Here is a 15,590-nt window from a genome sequence, read left to right on the forward strand (position 1 = left end):
AATTAACGATTACTTCAATGACACTACGAAAATTGAAAATAATGCATCAAAACAGAAACTCAAGTGAAGAAATCACAAAATAAATTCTATAGCCCCCCCTACAGAATTTATTTTGGCATTTCCTTGAGCGTAGCTCCAACAGAACGATCAGATGTTGTCTTGTTGTCTGTTTAAGAGGGAGGAAATTTCATCTGTGCATTTGACAAAAATGTTGTACCCGACTTGGATTGAGATGTCAGTAAAATGTAGGAGACTGGACTGTCTCAGAATTGTTTCTTTATTCCTTTGTTGTGTACTGTATTCACAAATGAGTAAATCACAAAATAAATTCTGTAGGGGGGCTATAGAATTAATTTTGAGATTTCCTTGCTTGATTTTCTGTTTTGATACATTGTTTTCAATTTTCGTAGCCTCTCGAGTCGAACGAAAGAAGAGAAGGCACAGAGACGGACAAAGACGTACCTGTATTTGTTGAGACTGTGAAAACCATTAAAAAGTGTGTGTTTTAAAAAAACAACACAACAGCTCTCCTTTTTTCAGAGCTGCAACAAAAGGTTATTTAATAAGGCAGCGACACAGTTCACTGAACCAACAGCAAGGTATAACATGTAAGCATGTCTCCAGCAAGGAGCCATTTTGGGGGTCGACATATTACCGTAATGACCATACTCAATGCACACCGGATTTTAAGGCGCACTGGTAGCTTTTAAGAAAATGGATGACTTTTCGTGCGCCTTATAGTGCGGAAAATACGGTAATACCAACTTTAACTTCCCCAAATGAGGCGAGGCAAGTTTATTTGTATAGGACATGGACATGACAATGCAAAGTGCTGAACATAAAACATGAAAAGCATAACAGAAAGAGAAACAAAATATTAAGACCCTGCAAAAATCACAATAGTAAGTAGCAAAGCAACCAAATGCTGCTTCATTTTCTTTGGGTCTGGTTCTAGGAACACACCATAGACCTGTCCAAGCCGACCTGCTGGGTCTGGAGTCTTTGTAGGGTACTAATACAGTACATCTTGCATTTATTTTGATCCAAGGCCATTTAGAGATTCAAAGTCCAGAGGCAAGATTTTAAAATATATTATTTGACTCACAGGAAACCAACATAGTGATTCGTGGTCCAGTTTTCTAGTATTTGAAAGGACTCTGGCGACAGCATTTTTGATCAGGTACCTGATTGATTTTTTAAAAAATTATTTCCATTAATCTTTTTTGTCCTGCATCGCCTTCCACATTTTTCATCCGATTCACCCCATTCCAATCCACTTTCAAAATATGCAGAAGAGTCATGCCGTTTGGGAAACCATATTTTATTATATTTTTCACAATATCACATTTTTCACGCCAGAAATCCCATTCATTTCCAACACGACATTCATCAAAACAGATTAATTTAATTGCCCTTAAGAGTTCTATTTCTTCAGCTCATTCGATTCAACTTGGGAACCGATTTCAACGTTCTAAAATTTCATACAAAACAAATTTCACGTTTTTCACTGTAAATTTAGAATTTTTTGAGTCATAAAGCCCCCCATAAATCTATACATTAAACATTATCGACCTGTGTTTTTACATTTATTGACCGATTCATACAATTGCAATTTCAAAATTCTCCAATAATTCATGCTATTGAGGGTTAATATTTTCTCATTCCAAATCTTCCATTTTTTTCTCAAAACACTGTTTCCACCAAAGATTCACTATTAATTCCCAGTGACATATTTATACAACTGCGATTGGCTGGCAACCGATTCAGGGTGTCCCCCGCCTACTGCCCGAAGACAGCTGGGATAGGCTCCAGCATCCCCCGCGACCCTGGTGAGGATTAAGCGGTTCGGAAAATGGATGGAATGGATGGATGGATATTTATACAACAAATTAAAATTGTTCCATTTTAAAATGTATATTATTCAGCACATTCAATTCATCTTGGGAACTATTTTTTAAATGCCCCAAATTCCCACTGAACAAAAATTTCACCAATGTATTCTAATATTGTTATTTTATGTTACATTTCCTGGAAAGCACTTTATTACAGTTGCAACTGCTATGAAAGCACTCTGGAAAATAAATATGTATTGGACTATATTAACATATGCACAAAAAAAGTTTTTCAAATATTTGTCCTCTAAATTCAATTTTTTTTGACAAATTAAAAACATTCCAAATTTGAACTGCTCAGCTTGTCTCGACTGATGGCAAAAATTCCCACTTACCAGAAACATGGATATACCCACCATGATAATACCCACAAAGAATTTAAATCTGACACTATTCCTTTTCTCCCATAATTTCTGCATTATTTTACCATTTCAAACTGTTCAATTTATCCCTACCAATGCAAAAAATGTAATGCAGATTAAAACACTTTCACCGTATAATTTTAGTTTTTCTCATGTAATTTTCTATTTTAGTGATTCAAATCATTGCAAATTTGAACTGCTCAGATTCTTGTGTGTCAGCAGACCGAGTGGGGGAGCCATATTGGCCAAAACATTCGGTACACCCCAGATTCTCGCTCCCTGGCATTCACAGTGGGGCGACCATCTTGGACAGGGACATTAGGTTCACCCAGAATTCTCGCACCTAGGTATCCCCAGTGGGCTGGCGATATCAGCCAAAATATTAGGTTCACCCACATTCTTGTGTGTAGGTGTCCTTAATGAGGGAGACAAAAAGGCAGTGGGGAGCCTTCTTGCTCCTCTTTTGCAGCTGAGTACACCTTAGTTTCTAGGCAGAAGTGAAGAATGGTGTGCCCGTCAATGGTGTCCAAAAAGGGTATGGAAGACATCTACATTACTGGTCTTCTGATAACAGGTATGCTGCTGTTTGGAGTTAGCAGTTTCCTGATCGACTGCAAAATTCAGCTGACGGGAGCAGCTTTATTGGATGAGAATGAGCTAACGGTCTTAATGGGGTTCTGGGGCAGGTGATCAACACTCAGATTCATGCACTGACCGAACACAATCGCAAAGTGAATGTGGTTTTGGAGTCTCTTCGCAAAATGGAAAACAATGAGGAGGAGTTGGCATCTGGCCTTGAAACATTGGGAACTCAGCTAAATGACACCATTGAGAGTCACAAGACTTTCAAGGCTGAAATTGTTTACAGCTTGCTCCCAAAACAACTGTTATCTGGACTTTCCCCTGGATGAATAATACGCTCGGCTCTAGCATTCATATCAACCCCTTTATCTCTCCTTCCCGAGCTATAGACTGGTATGTCAAGGATGTCTCCACGGAGACGAAAAGCTTGGCGTTGCAGCTGTTGATGCAATGATGCGCTACACACCTCGCTGAATGGGGCGGCCTGGTGGTCGAGTGGTTCTCCTAAAATGGTTGGATGGTTTGAGCAAGACAAAAAAACCCTCAGCACTTGTAGCGTACATTTAAAACAACAGTACAGCAAAACAATTCTCCATACTCAAAATCTAATGAACAGGGTAGTGGAGGGAGGGGAGGAAGGGTGTGGGGCGCGTCAGAATCTGTGAAACGGGCTGCACACAATAGGACGCTCAAGTTTCTCCAGCTGTGCTATGGGGGAAGGGTGGAGTGAATAGGAATCCAGCAAAGACATTGATGTTGTGCATGTAGCTACTAGGCCAAGACCTTATCAGTCACAGGCTCGGGGAATAGTTTAGGGAGAAGGAGTTTTCGATGCAGTAATCCCTCACTTATCGCGGTTGATGGGGACCGGGACCAATTCCTGAACACTTAATTGTTAAAAGAAGGTTTTTTTCCCAAATTTTCAGCAAGTGGTGTGCTGCGGGATTTTTTCAATGAAAGAAATGTGCCTTGGCTCAAAAAAGATTGAAAAACACTGGCCTATGCAGTACCAGTGATAATTTTACAGTTTACCGCCAGCGAGTCCCAGGGACTCGCTCATCAGAAAAGTATGAGTCCCATTATGCATTTAGAGAGTCCCAAATTTCGAATTCTGAAAGGGTCGACTTACTCAATTGCATATGATAACACAAACAAAAACATATACAGTACATACAATTATAAACAAATGCTGCAAAAATTTAAACAATTCAGTAGCAAGGCATTTTTTTCCTGAATACAGTACTTTGGGAAAAAAAACGTAATGTACTAAAGCCACGATAAATGAAGTGCGATATAGCAAGGGATTACTGTACTTGCGCCCGTATGTTTTTCCATCCAGGTAACAATTGTTTTGGGAACAGGCCGTCTACACTTTCAGGCAGCCTTAGATATCTTTTAGCATATGAATCTCCATGGCATCAATCTGATGAATTCTTGAACAATCAGTCACTCCATTTTTCAGGTGGATCCAAGTATACTTTTCCATTTTGCAAAGCGACTCCACCACCGCATCCACTGATTTCACATTACAGTCATACCTCGGTTTTCGAACGTCTCTGTTCTCGACTAAACCGGTTGTCGACCAGAAAATTTGAGACTTTTACGCCTCGGATTACGACCAAAAATTGGTTTTTCACCAAACTAAGCAAACCTGAATACGCCACTTGACTCCTCTCGGCTTCCTTAAACAAGGAACCTCGTGTAATGGGAAACATGGTTTTGGATTTTGAACAAATCTGTTTTCGAACAGCCTTTTGGAACGGATTATGGTTGAAAACCGAGGTAAGATAAGATAACCTTTATTAGTCCCACACTGGGGAAATTTGGTATGACTGTATTTGATTTAATTCCAAATCCATCCATCCATTTCCAACAGCGCTTAACTGAACAGGGTCGCCAGGAGTGCTGGAGCTTATACCAGCTGACTTTAGGCAAATGTCATTGTTTCATTTCATTTAAGTTGGATCGTTGAGTGAAACAAAAACAGAATCCAATGATTTTCCAATCACATTGAACCTATATTTAATTAAATACACTACAAAGACAGGATATTTAATGTTCAAATGGCAAAAGTTGATTGTTTTTGGCAAATAGTCATTTAAGTAGAATATTACGGCTGCAACATGTTCCAAAAAAACTGGGACAGGTGGCAAAAGACAACTGACAAAGTTGTCAAATGCTCATCAAAACACCTGTTTGGAGAATCCCAGAATTAAAAAGGCTAACTGGGAACAGGTGTGTGCCATGATTATATAGACAGGGATTTTTCTGCATTGCTCAGTGACAAACAAAAAAAATGGGGCGAGGTTCACCTTTTTGTGATCAACTTGTTGATTCCTTGATGTATCAATTGCTGTGCAGTTGCTATGCAGTTTCCGTCGGACTTTTATGCTTTGTTCCTTTATTCTCTCATACAGGCGTGATGTCTCAACAGTATATAAACTCTGTTTAATCAGTGACACGTTGTCAGTACGTCCAGTCTTCTACCAGTGTCAGCTCTCTTCTGTGTCTTCTGCATCCACTTAAAGACACATACCGATGTGTTGCCCACGCAGCACTGGGCTTTTCTGACCACTATTTAATTCACGAAATCCCTTGATAGGAGCCCATACTTGGTACCGGTTGTCAAGACTGCGAAGAGAAGGATCGATTAAGCAAAGCTGGGACTGCAAGAATGCTTGGACTGTACTGACTGGGGCGTCTTGGAAACTTCAACTGGTAGCGTGGACAAATACCAGTGTTGTGTCCAAGGACCGGCAAGGCCAAGGACTTGTCTCCGAGGCCAAGGCCAAGTTGGAAAATTTTCCGAGGCAAGGCCAAGGCCAAGGACTTGAGAAATTTTCCGAGGCCAAGGCCAAGTACCAAGGACTTGCCTCTGAGGCCAAGGCCAAGGCCAAGGACCAAGTACTGGTTTTGAAACTGAGGCCGAGCCAAGGACATGTATAAAACAATGCTATCAAACCACTTGGCAGGCCCTCATGATTTGCAACACCCCTCCATCATAACCCTTTGCACTCCCTAACGCTTGAATGAAGTGTTTTTATTCAAAGAGTAGAACAGTCAGGGTACGTGTTATTTATACTGAGAAAAAAAATAAAATCATATGATATACATTTATGAATGAATGTTTTAGTGCAGTAGTTTCTTAATATGAAGTAAATCAACACTCAACAGGCATGACATGGCACAGAACACAAGTTGAGAAATGACTTTGCGTAGAAGTCAATCACTGACTGCAAAAAAAGCGGTAATCTCTCAGTGATAATTTTACAGTTTGCCGGCAGCGAGACCCAGGGACTCGCTGATCAGAAAAGTATGAGTCCCATTATGCATTGAGAGAGTCACAAATTTCGAATTCTGAAAGGGTCTACTTATTCAATTGCATATGATAATAACACAAACAACAACATATACATACAATGATAAACAAATGCTGCAAATTTTTAAATAATTCAGGAGCAGGCCTGAGGATTTCGGAAATTCATGGTAACCGTTTTTCAGTTCCGTCGGATTACCCAATGGGAAACCACGATAACAAATGTTGGGTTCCGTAAACGTTCATCATGGGAACCCATTTTTCTATTTTGACTGATATTGATAATCAAGAATTCCGAAACTCAAAAGTATAATGTTTCAAGGGTCAATGTTTGAAAACTATGCATTAACAATGAACATTACATCAGCAGCTGTGTACTCCAGGTTTATTCCAAAAAATAAATGGATCAAAAACTGGTGTACCCATGTGGCATCATCAGAGTATTTTTTCCAATCTCACACTGCAAAGATTAATTGACTGGTAATCATTAATACAGGTAAGTATTGATGTGGCTTGACATCCTCTTCCCAAGACGATGCATGTGTAATCTACGATCAATTTGACGAAAGAATTTAACACACGTCATCATGAGTTCTACCAACAGTTAACATTAGCATTACTACACATTGTGACGAATGTTTTATTCATAAAGTTACCATGCTACAACCAGTAAATTATAGAATAATCACTGTTTCATAATATTTTTCACAGCGATTAGCCTACAAATCTAATGACCAACTTGCCTCGTAATCGTGCCTCGCGTCGTATCTCGCTCTCGCGTTCTGTGCACACAGGTGAGTTTAGTGATACGCCCTTTGGACGATTCATACGAAAAATCAGACTCGCATTCCCGTTTCTTAAATATCATAATTAGTAGACCTTGGTTTATTTTTTTCGCCGCCATCTCAAACTTTCATCCGCGCGATTCCTCAATTTGCGGACTAAAATAGCAACCCGCATGCGCACATAACGTCATATGTTGCGTCCCCCCCAACAGTGAAAACAAAACAAAACGAAAGTAAATTAGAAGAAAGACACACACACCACACCACAAACACACATACAGGCACAGTGAAATCGCGTTGATCACACAGTCAACTCGTGTGCGGTGACTTTTATGATTAAACTATTTTTCGGTACCGTGAAAATGACGCTACGGAAACGACACGCTACCGGTAACGATTGTTACTGTGAAATCCCCAGGCTTGCTGTAGTTTTTTTGTTTGTTTTGACTGAGAAATTTCCTTGCGTCCCAAAAACACACATTGTTTGGGACTGTGCGTCCCGTGGGTTAATTATGTGTCTAGGACGCGGGACGCAGAGGTAACGAGATGGCTGATCTCTAAACATTCTCTGAGTACTACTATTATTACCACTCGCACTAATACTACATTAATTAATTTAATACCTTCAACTTCACAATAATAATAAAAAATAATTAAATCAACCATGACTTTAAACTATGTATTATCAATACAGTATTCATTATTCCAAACATGAGAAAGCATTCAGCAAACATAACTGGAATCGAGCAAAATGATTCCAAATCCCAACGGCCAAACCCGGAAGTGAAGTGCCGGCATTATTGACTCCAGCTGTAACGCAAATTACTTGGTTCAAACAAACATTCTAGTGCCACCGCACAAACGTGACGACTGTGCAAAAATAACTACCGGTATTTAAAAGACACCACTGTTACAGAAACACTTTACACGCTATTTAAACTGCCGATCGCGAACGGAACAAACCGTGATTGAAACTAACTGTGAAGCCGCTCTTTATACGTTGCGCTAACTGTCACCTGTCAGTGGCAGACCCGCCCCTCTTAAAGCGCCAAATTAATCCATCAATATGGGTTTCCCTGATTCCTTTGTGATTTTTGCGGTCCTTGGACCCACTTTATACCTGTGGACAAGGGATTCGAGGCTCTCATCCCTCATTGTGTCTGAGGACCGGCAACCCGAGGCCAAGGACTTGACTCCCAAGGCCAAGGCCAAGGACCAAGGACCGACCTTCGGTCCTCGAGCCGGTCCTCGAGTCCATGGATCAGCTCGAGGACCACAACACTGACAAATACACATACACTGTAACATCATGTGTGCTATTGTACCTTCAGAGTAGGTGAGGAACCAACATGTGCTGGGGGAGGATTGCCTTGCCAACCTTTAAGTCTGTATATATGCCCAACACGAGAGCACGGGACAAAGAGCAGTTTGCCACCACACTGCCATATCTACAATGACAGTACAATTTGAGTAGAAATGTGCAGTTTCTTTGCAAATTGAGCACTCATCAAACAGTGGCACTATCATACCTTGTATGATATTTCAAAATTTTCTCCTCCCCATATCTGCAATCCGGGGTCATATAGGCGCAGTTCAAAGAAGTAGTCACGCTCTATAGCAAAGAGACCCCCTGCCATGGCTGGAGACCTTTGAATTGAGACCCACAGAAAAAAAAAATGAATATATGAATAACTTCGCAACAGTCCTCAAGCTTGTGAAACATTAACCAAATTTAACACACACACATACATATATACACACACACACACAAACAAAACGACAAAAATAAATATCTGACCTAAAATAACATCAGAGAAAAGTATTGTAAAAAGAAACCAGCAATAAATATAATGTATGGTTGAAAAGATTTTCAGAATGGTAAAGGAAGTGAGGAACGGTGACCGGATGGAGTCACAGTGAGTAATGAGACAGACCCAACACCAACATCCATTTATGTACTGTTCTATTAAATCATGCCAGTATTTCTGTATATGCTCCAGTCTCCACAAGAAAAACACAATAGACAAAGTGACAAGTGTCCTCAATTTGTTAATGTATCATGATACAGTAAAATAAGTAAGCACTGACACGTGATGAATCAACATAGTAAGTCTCGACATACAATCCCTTCCAAAAGGGTTGGAACAGCTAGGTCAATTTCTGAAGGCATTCGGGTTTCAGATCAAAAGATGAATTTGAGACAAAAGTTCTTCCAGGTTTTATTTCATGCATTTACATCTAGATGAGTTACACTTAGGACAGAGCACCTTTTGTTTCAAGGCACCCACTTTTCAAGTGAGCAAAAGTACTGGAACAGACATTATTCAATTAGCTTAAAGTGAACATTTAATATTTGTGTTATAACCATTACTTGCAATCACTGAATAGCCTATTATCCATTGACTTCAGTTTCATTCTTCATTTGAAATGCTTTTTGAGGCCTTTACTGCAGCTTCGTTCAGTTCTTTGTTTCTGTAGGTTTCTGTCTTCAGTATCTTCTTGAAAAGGTGAAATGCTCTGTTGGATAAGGCCTGGTGACTGACTTACCAGCCTAAGAGCGTCCACTTTTAACCCCTGATGAGGTGTTGTGTACGGTGTACGTAAATGTTCCAGTACGCCCGTGACCCTTGTGAGGACAAGCGGATTAGAAAATGGAAGGATGGATGGATGGACATACCGTAGTTAAAGCAATGAGGCAGCAATCTGTCTGCTGAATATATTAATAGGTTTTCAAAAAATTGAATGTTGGACTTTGTAAAACGCTTTAGGCACAGAATGGTGTCGATAAAGTGTGATACCGGTCCTGTATTTTCCATTTACAATTTTGGTTAAATTTTATATAATGTCCGTGAAATATATTATAAAAGGAACAGACTTTGTCAATACATTATAATACAATGCATCATGTGCAGAATACAGTCAAACCTCAGTTTTCGAACATATCTGTTCTCCACCAAATCGGTTTTCGATCAAAAATTTAGTTTTTTATGCCTCGGATTACGACCGAAAATTGGTTCTCGACCAAACTGAGCGCACTTGAATGCGGCACTTGACTCCTCTCGCCTTCCTTACACAAGGAAGTGACGCTTCCTCCTGTAGCGTTCCATTGTGAGCAGACGTGTTCAATCAAGATTTTTTAGATACACTCCTGTATATAGAAAACAGGAGTGTCACATAACTAATGTTTGCATTTTGTCCACCATTGTTTCCCCTCAAATGCCATCAAAAAATCTTTCCAATTTCTGATCATGAAAGGCATGAAGTTCCTCCTAATGGTGTATTTGGACCTCCTCATGTTGTTTCTGTTCTCGTCAGGCCTCTGTTCCCCCATGATGAACTCCATGATGTCCAAGATCCTTCTGGCAGACTTGGAAAGGGTGAAGACGATTCCTGCAGGAGTGACACATTGACAATCAATTGGGTATAACTATTAACATGTGAATACGGAGTAATAGTGAGCTCAATCCAAGTTGAGTGTGATGATAGAAAATAAACAAACTACAGCTGCAAGCTGCTATATAGGGCCCTCACAGCCCTGGCAATGTTAAGGTGCTGGCAGATTGGAATTGGCATTTTTTTAATATGAAGTCGATCAGATTAAAAGCTATTTTTATAAAATAGAACCCCTATAAAAGGCCAAAAATGAGGCACAATTTGAAACAAAATAAAACAGTTTAAAAATGGGAGAGCCACTTTTAAAAAATGAAATTCCACAATTAACTCATAAAATACTGGTGATATTGACAGGCCTGATGTGGGTACAAAGTTTCATGACTTTTCATCCAATCGCAAGTGTTTCACAAGGCCTAGATCAATTATTCCGGGATTGGTTTCTATATGTCCACTCTAGGGGGAATTGCAGAGCAATTTTGTTTTCCTCATTTATAACTTTAAAATATCTAATTTTTCACCAGGGCTGATGAGTGTGCAGAGTTTGATAAGTTTATGGGCATGCTTAGGTCCCCAAAAATGCAATTCATTTTTGTGAAATATAATAATATAAATATTAAGCTTGAACAAAAAAAGAGACCTGACAGCTGTCACTACTTGGGCCCTAATAATAATACTGATCATATCAACACCAATATCAAAAATTAAATAATAATAGAGACCCTGAAGAGGTCGCTGCTTGGGTCCTAATAATAGATATGAGCAACAAAAATGTAGCCATAGATTTGGTGAAGGACTGTTTCCCTTGTCTTTACGATTTAATTTTATTCAGGTCACAGACATTCCCAACCATAGGTACTATATGAATAAGAAAATAATAATCTCACCATACTTATTGAGGGAAGCCGCCAGAAAGAATGCCACAAGACTAGTGGCTAAATAGATGGCCTAATAGTCGTACTGTCAGGTGCCCACAGTATTTTGACCACCTCTTCGCGGTGCCTGAGCCTCTTTTGGGCATTTTGTATTTCCTAAAAGAAGACAATTGCAAAATTTAAATTATAACATTTTCAAAATTATTTTCCTATTGAATTCCAGGGGTAGACAAATGAACTGGAACATGAACAAAAGCAAAAAACAAAACCACAAATGACTGAAAGCAACAACTCAAGAGAAGACATGAGGGTAAAGTTTAAATGTAACACTCCCACATTTTCTCATTACTTTTGCCTATTGTGTTTCTAGACTAGTGTGACAACAGCCAACGGACGTTACTAATACACTATAGCGAGCATTTGAAAACAACTTAAATCACATCTGATTTTAAGTATAGAATATGTAATAAAATCTAGAGTATCATTAGTAATAAAGTACCGGTAAATGTGTTACAACATTCAGAGGTTTGTGTTGTCACTTTGCTCCAACGGCATTTAAGCCACATCTATAGCGGGCATTTAATCACACCTTAAAAAATGTAACCTAGTATATTGAATAAAATCCCAAGGTGTCATTCGTATGAAAACCAATTTGTCACTTGTGTTGCTGTTGCCATTTGGGTCCAGAAATCATCATTTACCAGCAACTCAGATCACGTAACTGTATCAAAGTATAGTACATCTACTCAAATCATGTGGCATCACTGTGAAGATTAGTTTTACTTACATGTATGTGTTTCCCTGTTCTTTATGGTCATGATGTTGTTGTGTGGGTAGCCACCGAGGATGTTTTTAACCAACTTGGTTGACCACAAATATAGGAGAGCCACCCTCAGAGACCCTTGACTGTGTCCTCATGGGAAGGCATGTCGGTGGAATTGAGATGCATCTGAATATGGTGGTTTTGAAGCTCTGACTCCGGCACCATTCCATTCTTTGTGGATCTCTGACAGAATATTGAATCTTTTCGGTTGATAATCTTCTGAAGCCCATGGTCATCTCTCTTCCAGGAGCATCTTCTATTGCAAGATTTTGCCCTTCAAACAGACTTTCCAATGATACGCTTGTACACAGCAGTCCGTGAACAGCCATCCTCCTGGGGAAAAGAACTTCTGTGGCAAACCCATCCTATGAAGTGTATCAGTGATTGTCTTCTGGACAGTTGTCAAGTTTGTAGTCTTCCCCATTTTGAACCGAACTGACACTTGAACCAAACTGGAGCAATTTAATAACACCTGCGGAAACTTGTGCATAGGCTTTGAGTTTAGGAAACAATTAATGTGCGACATTACGTTCAAAACATTCAGGCCTTGCAAAATTTGGGCTGATTTCTCCAAAGTATTCTAACTTTTTGAATTCCTGTTTTTGTGGGTCTTAAGAGCTGGGAGCTCAAATTATGTACAGTAAATGTAAACAAATTCATACTTGAAATAATTTAAATTGTGGTCCTTAAATCTAAATTACATGCGTGTGCGTGTGTGTGTGTGTGGTACACACACAGACGCACATATTCATCCATCCATTTTCTGATGCGCTTATCCTCACAAGGGTCGCGGGGTGTGCTGGAGCCTATCCCAGCTGTCTTGGGGCAGTAGGCGGGGTACACCTTGAACTGGTTGCCAGCCAATTGCAGGGCACACATAGACAAACAACCATTCGTGCTCACACTCACACCTCGGGAGAATTTAGAGCAGGGGTGTCCAAACTCGGTCCTCAAGGGTCGCTGTTCTGCCTGTTAACAGGCAAAAGCAAAACACCGGATTCAAATAATCAGGATCACTCTAATGCTGCTTCAGAACTGGCTGATGAGCTGATCATCTTGATCAGGTGTATTGCATCCAGGAGAGCTGGAAAACAGGCAGGACAGTGGCCCTCCAGTCCCTGAGCTGGACATGCCTGATTTAAAGTGTTCCATTCACCTGCCATGCATGCTTCTGGATTGTAGGAGGCAACCTGAGTACCCGGAGAAAATCCACGCAGGCACACGGGGAGAACATGCAAACTCTACACAGGAAGACCAGAATCGAACCCTGCACTGTGAGGCCAACACCCTAAACAGCTGTCCACCGGGCCGCACTACACACACGCACGCACACACACATATATATATATATATATGTATATATGTATATATATAAAATTTGTTTAGGTTTGTTTGTTTTTCAAAGTGCTACCCTGGTTGCACAATAGTGTTTCCTACAACTATTTTTCCTGGACAAGACACTCCAAGCTTGTTACCAACACCCTTTGTTTACTTTCTCTATTTGTATTGTTCTTATTTGATTCTAATAAACAATGTGTTTACTAAAAATAATGGACTGTAAAATTCAAACATGCTTGGCATTTTGCTACTTTTCTTCATGTTATATTAATGTTTGGGGTTTTTTTCTGATACAGTGAAATTATTCAGGAGGTATTGGTTTTCAGTACCTATATGGCTCAGTATGAGTTTTTCTTCGTTTTTTTTCCCTGTCGTTCAGAGGAACTCTCTTCCACAGCATGCTCCAGTCCCAGGCTCCTCTTGCAAAGCCGTCTGCATCTCCTCCACCCTGGGTCTCAATGGTGAACATCTCTCCATGGATGGTGTCGATCAAAGGAACAGTACACACCGTTCTTTTAGAATGGGAGTGAAATCACAAGAATCGGCATTCATTCAAGACACATCGGGGGAAAGGGGTTGGTGACCAATACAAACAGACAAGAGTGGAAAATGGGATAGGGTTTGTCAAGAAAAGAGTTCGAGACAATAAAGGTGGAATAAAAGAATGGGAGATGGAGACACAAAGAGACAACAATGAACATTAGTTAGCAGTATGCCATCTGCAATGCGTGTACCTATAGGGCTCAGAAGTATGTTTTCTTTGCGCTTTCTCTGGTTTAATGGTAGTCTCTTCCAGAGCAGGCTCCAGTCCCATGCTGCTCGAGCCAGACCGTCCTCATCTCCACCATGTTGGGGTTCCATACTATACTCATAACCATCTATATAGTCTATGAGTGACATACCGTCCTAAGTACACAAAAACAACCCTCTGTCGGCATGTTTCATAGCTGAATATACAGTATACAGTTGAAATCACAAGTTTACATATATTATATAAAATAAGTGTATGCAGAAAAGTGGTGAAGATTGCACGACTGTCTGTGTCCTATGTGTTGTGTTGTGTTGTGTTATTTTTGTTATTTTGACTTCAAAATGGCGCGGCGAGAGTGGCTGCCTTTCCAGCAGCTCCTATATTTTGTTGTTCTACTTCTTCCTTTCATAACTTTGCTGCTGTGAATTGGGAATTTCTCCATTGCGAGACTAATAAAGGCTTTCTTATCTATCTTAACACCCCCACCCCTTCAATGTCCTGCATGAAATCGGACCAAAGTGTTCCTGTTAAAGGATAATTCTTTCAATTTGCACATGAAGACGAAAGACAAACTAGTTTGTAGCACCTTCCCGCCTTCCCAGGGATGTAGATCAAAGAAAAAAAATGTCTAAGAGTCTTCATTTTGTGGAGAAAGACCACAGTGCTGCAACACGCGCTTTGAACTGTGTGCCAATGTGCTTGCTGCTTGCACTGTGACAAGCCACCAAATAAGATTCGCTGAGTGGCATGTGCCACAAGAGGGAGACACCATACGTCAGTATTAGGGAACCTTTGAAATAGTAATAATAATAATAATTTATTATTACTATTATTATTTGGATTTTTTAGACACTTTTGTCATTAAGCTGCAGCAGTGCCTACGGAGAGGAAGATGTAATGCTCATAAAATCCAAAATATTAAGGCGATTGTTTTCCTCTTCGCAGGAGTCGAAGCTGACAAGTGGAGATGCTCGCATTAATTTTGGTGAAGATTTAATGCAGTTTTATGACATCAAGCGATGTGAGCTTTGTTTACATTAATTGGTCCAGTCGTGTGGTTACAGTGGAAAGTAGTTTGGCTGGCTCCGAAAGGGGTGTTCACACGGCACACATTTGCTCCGCTGCACGATGTATTATTTTGCGATGTATCTTACACCGGAGCAAATTTTGTGGAGCGTTCACACGTACAAAGCCGCTGAGCGTGTTGGCACCGGCGCAGCGCTAGTGCAACCCCACTTGGGTTCACACGGCAGTTTCTGCAGCGGAGCAAAACGATAGAAAACAAAGAGCTGTCGTGTTGGTTCGGTTGTGCCGGTCAAAACATATACAACTCAAACAACGACTGTACAGGCACGCCCTTCTCCTTCTCGGTCTCCGTGCCTTCTGCTCGAGAGGCGTTCAATGACCGCCCCGAAAACGTAAATCAACGATGACTTCAATGACACTCAGAAAAGCAAACATATAATGCGCCAAACA

The 15,590-nt window shown here is 40.3% G+C and overlaps 1 protein-coding gene across 1 annotated transcript in view; it reads right to left on the reverse strand.

Annotated features, from left to right (window-relative positions):
* galnt7 (UDP-N-acetyl-alpha-D-galactosamine: polypeptide N-acetylgalactosaminyltransferase 7) overlaps positions 1 to 15,590 on the reverse strand; it is a 73,836-nt gene that overhangs the window by 25,272 nt on the left and 32,974 nt on the right. The window contains exons 7-9 of the mRNA XM_086119473.1: positions 13,693 to 13,875; positions 8,467 to 8,584; positions 8,263 to 8,385 (exon numbers count right to left, since the gene is read on the reverse strand). Coding sequence (XP_085975599.1) covers positions 8,263 to 8,385; positions 8,467 to 8,584; positions 13,693 to 13,875 — 424 coding nt within the window. The remainder of the gene's footprint in view (positions 1 to 8,262; positions 8,386 to 8,466; positions 8,585 to 13,692; positions 13,876 to 15,590) is intronic.

The sequence above is a fragment of the Hippocampus guttulatus genome, chromosome 9, assembly GCF_054856545.1.
Source record: "Hippocampus guttulatus isolate MCC_2025c chromosome 9, RoL_Hgut_1.0, whole genome shotgun sequence".
NCBI classification, from domain to species: Eukaryota; Metazoa; Chordata; class Actinopteri; order Syngnathiformes; family Syngnathidae; genus Hippocampus; species Hippocampus guttulatus.